At 32.4% G+C, this 4,529-nt stretch overlaps 1 protein-coding gene across 1 annotated transcript; it reads right to left on the reverse strand.

The window, feature by feature from the left end:
• Positions 1-2,689: 2,689 nt before the first annotated feature.
• Positions 2,690-4,299, reverse strand: LOC119611783. The gene is made up of 3 exons (XM_037967475.1): positions 3,708-4,299; positions 3,541-3,627; positions 2,690-3,476 (listed from the first exon to the last, which is right to left on the reverse strand). The coding sequence occupies exons 1-3, from the start codon at positions 3,765-3,767 to the stop codon at positions 3,276-3,278; spliced, it is 348 nt and encodes a 115-aa protein (XP_037823403.1). The 5' UTR covers positions 3,768-4,299; the 3' UTR covers positions 2,690-3,275.
• Between the last annotated feature and the right edge of the window lie 230 nt (positions 4,300-4,529).

Genomic DNA, 4,529 nt, shown 5'->3' on the forward strand with positions numbered 1-4,529 from the left:
AGTCAAGACTTTAGACTGGTCTATAGTCAAGACTATAGACTGGTCTATAGTCAAGACTATAGACTGGTCTTTAGTCAAGACTATAGACTGGTCTATAGTCAATACTATAGGCTGGTCTTTAGTCAAGACTATAGACTGGTCTTTAGTCAAGACTATAGACTGGTCTTTAGTCAAGACTATAGACTGGTCTTTAGTCAAGACTATAGACTGGTCTATAGTAAAGACTATAGACTGGTCTTTAGTCAAGACTATAGACTTTTCTATAGTCAAGACTATAGATTGGTCTATAGTCAAGACTATAGACTAGTCTATAGTCAAGACTATAGACTAGTCTATAGTCAAGACTATAGACTGGTCTATAGTCAAGACTATAGATTGGTCTATAGTCAAGACTATAGACTGGTCTTTAGTCAAGACTATAGACTGGTCTATAATCAAAACTATAGACTGGTCTAAAGTCAAGACTATGGACTGGTCTATAGTCAAGACTATAGACTGGTCTATAGTCAAGACTATAGACTGGTCTATAGTCAAGACTATAGACTGGTTTATAGTCAAGACTATAGACTGGTCTATAGTCAAGACTATAGACTGGTCTATAGTCAAGACTATAGACTGGTCTATAGTCTTGACTATAGACTGGGGTATAGTCAAGATTATAGATCGGTCTATACTCAGTTATAGACTGGGGTATAGTCAAGACTATAGACTGGTCCATAGACTATAGACCAAATTATATATAGTCAAGACTGTAGACTGGTCTATTGTCAAGACTATAGATTGGTCTATAGTCAAGACTATAAACTGGTCTTTAGTCAAGACTATAGACTGATCTATAGTCAAGACTATAGACTGGTCTATAGTCAAGACTATAGACTGGTCTATAGTCAAGATTATAAACTGGTCTATATTCAAGACTATAGACTGGTCTATAGTCTTGACTATTGACTGGGGTATAGTCAATTATAGACTGGGGTATAGTTAAGACTATAGACTGGTCCATAGACCATAGACTATAGACCAAATTATAGGCCAGTCTATAGTCCTGGCTTGTCTAGTCTATTATCTAGTCTATAGTCTTGTCTAAAGTCTAGTCTATAGTCTAGCCTATAGTCAAGTATATAGTTTAGTCAATAGTTTAGTCCATAGTCTAGTCTATAATCAAGTCTATAATCTAGTCTATAGTCTAGTCCATAGTCTAATCTATAGTCTGGTCTACATATTAAAGTCTATAGTCTAGTATATAGTTTAGTCTATAGTCAATATTGTCGTCTGTGGGGTAGTTTGTAATGTAGTTTCTGGCATATTCTATAGTTTAGTGTATGGTCAAATATAGTCTATAGTCTAGTATACGGTATTGCTGTAGTCTAGTCTATAGTCTACTCTATAGTCTAGTTTATAGTCTGGTCTATAGTCTAGTCTATAGTCTAGTCGATAGTCTAGTCGATAGTCTAGTCTATGGTCTAGTCTATAGTCTAGTCTATAGTCTGGTCTATAGTCTAGTCTATAGTCTAGTCTATAATCTAATCTATAGTCTAGTCTATAGACTATAGACTAAACTATAGACTAGACTATAGACTAGACTATAGTCTAGTCTATAGTCTAGTCTATAGTCTAGTCTATAGTCTAGTCTATAGTCTAGTCTATAGTCTAGTCTATAGTCTAGTCTATAGTCTAGTCTATAGTCTAGTCTATAGTCTAGTCTATAGTCTAGTCTATAGTCTAGTCTATAGTCTAGTCTATAGTCTAGTCTATAGTCTAGTCTATAGTTTAGTCTATAGTCTAGTCTATAGTCTAGTCTAGTCTATAGTCTAGTCTAGTCTATAGCCCTAGTCTATAGTCTAGTCTATAGTCTAATCTATAGTCTAGTCTATAGTCTAGTCTAGTCCTAGTCTATAGTCTAGTCTATAGTCTAGTCTATGGTCTCGTCTATAGTCTAGTCTATAGTCTAGTCTATAGTTAGTCTATAGTCTGTTCTATAGTCTAGTCTATAGTCTAGTCGATAGTCTAGTCGATAGTCTAGTCTATGGTCTAGTCTATAGGCAAGTCTATAGGTCTGGTCTATAGTCTAGTCTATAGTCTAGTCTATAATCTAATCTATAGTCTAGTCTATAGTCTAGTCTATAGTCTAGTCTATAGTCTAGTCTATAGTCTAGTCTATAGTCTAGTCTATAGTCTAGTCTATAGTCTAGTCTATAGTCTAGTCTATAGTCTAGTCTATAGTCTAGTCTATAGTCTAGTCTATAGTCTAGTCTATAGTCTAGGTCTATAGTGTAGTCTATAGTCTAGTCTATAGTCTAGTATCTAGTCTATAGTCTAGTCTATAGTCTAGTCTATAGTCTAGTCTATAGTCTAGTCTATAGTCTAGTCTATAGTCTAGTCTATAGTCTAGTCTATAGTCTAGTCTATAGTCTAGTCTATAGTCTAGTCTATAGTCTAGTCTATAGTCTAGTCTATAGTCTAGTCTATAGTCTAGTCTATAGTCTAGTCTATAGTCTAGTCTATAGTCTAGTCTACAGTCTAGTCTACAGTCTAGTCTATAGTCTAGTCTATAGTCTAGTCTATAGTCTAGTCTACAGTCTAGGCTATAGTCTAGTCTATATTCAAGTCGATCGTCTAGTCTGGTCTATAATCTAGACTTATTCCAGTCTGTAGTCTAGCCAATAGACTTACAGTCTTGTCTATAATATAGTCTGTAATCTATTCTATAGTCTTGTCTATATTGTAGTATATAGTCTAGGCTATATAGTAGTATACATTCTAGTCTAGTCTATAGTTTGGTAAAAAGTCTAGTTTTAAGTCACTAGGCTTTCTTTGGAAGGGTAAAATTTTCTTTAAAATATTGTGTAATATAAAATAATCGTAATTTTTATATAAAGTAACCGGTTTTTATTTAATAAAAAACCAGACTAGTTTTTCTTAAAATTAACATAAATTGCATATTTTTTGTTTAAACTAAATTTTCTAAAATTAATTAAATTATAATATATTTTAATTACTAAGTCAATTATTACAAGCCGATTAAATGGTTTTTGAAACCAAATATTCATTTTTACTAAAACCCCCTGTTGCTAATATCCTTTCTTTGTTTTAATAAAGCTTAAAAGGTTTTAAGCTTAATTAGACTTAAATATTAATAATTTTTTGACAATTGTGTTTAATAATGTCTGTCTTTTGTTTAGTTTTAAATTAAAACCCGAAAAAAACCTGTTCAAAAAAGCTGTTAAGGGGCGTGTTTGTGGTGACAGGAGAAGAAGGAGGAGGTCGAGTCTCATTTAAGTGCAACAATGATATGAATGGCCACCACCACCACTACCACTGCCTGCCCCATTCGAAGAGGAACCATTTCTTAATATATAATCATTGTGGACCAAAGCATTGGTAGAAGTTTTACTATAACTGGTTTGCATTTGATGTGAAGAGCTGTTAATCGAGTGCATGGTTTTACAGGAAAACTGTCGATGATTGGCCGAGTCCTGGGAGAAGAAAAGAAAGAAAAGATTTTTAATATGTTTTAGTTAAGGGTTTTGGTTCGGATACCTTGGGCTGTATGGGAAAACAACACCATAGAACAAAAGCTACAAATGCCACCACCGTGCCCACCAATAATATAAAATCTTCTATAGTCTGGAAGTTGATTAAATAAAGATTTGTTTCTATATAATTTGCAGTTTTGAAGAATGGGTTTAATAAGAAAATTTACTTACCGGCTCTTCGCCCAATAATACATGATTTATTAGATACGAAAAATCATCAAAGGGAGTCATTTTAAGGTTTCTTTTGATATACTTTTTTTAACAGTGTTTCCAACAATGTAATTGTTTATAAGATTTATTAGTTTCTTTTAACAACTCAGCAACAATAGTTTATTTTTTTTAATAAAAAAAATTTAATTTCGTAATTGCAATGTCAAATAAGACAACGGGTCTTTGATTTTACACTCTCACTCTCTGTTTAATTGTGATTTAAGCAAGCTCCTTTATTTGTTTAAATGTCAGTCTGGACTCTCTTGGTTACCGTCTCTCTTTTGTCCTGTTAATGCTCTCTCCTTTAATAAATGGGGTGTTTTATGTTGTGATTGTCATTGCATTTAATAAATTACAAAAACAAAGAAAACAACAAATTTCGAATCAAAAACAACAAAAGTTCCTTAGAAACCTTAAACGTGGACTTATTTATGGAAACAACACAACTTGCTCTTTTTTTAAATAAATAATTAAATTTTTCTTTAAGATAATTCATAAAAATTTCTTCTTTTCTTTTCTTGTTTGTTTTGTTTTTGTCCAAAAACAAAATAAATCTCTTTTAAAAGGACCTTTTCTTTAGAACTGTCAAAATATTAACTAACTGTGCTCTAACAAATAAAGGATTTATTTGCTTTTGAGCGACACTAACTAAGGGATGTAAACAAACCAACAAACAGGGTTGTATACGTACGCATGTTAAATTTAAACCAGAGATGTTTAAAAACACAAGTAACCTATAAATTATTCTTCACTATAGACTAGACTATAGATTTGACTATAGAT

This window comes from Lucilia sericata, unplaced genomic scaffold (genome assembly GCF_015586225.1).
Source record: "Lucilia sericata isolate MDLA Ls3-8-SP2 unplaced genomic scaffold, ASM1558622v1 Contig001530F_arrow, whole genome shotgun sequence".
NCBI classification, from domain to species: Eukaryota; Metazoa; Arthropoda; class Insecta; order Diptera; family Calliphoridae; genus Lucilia; species Lucilia sericata.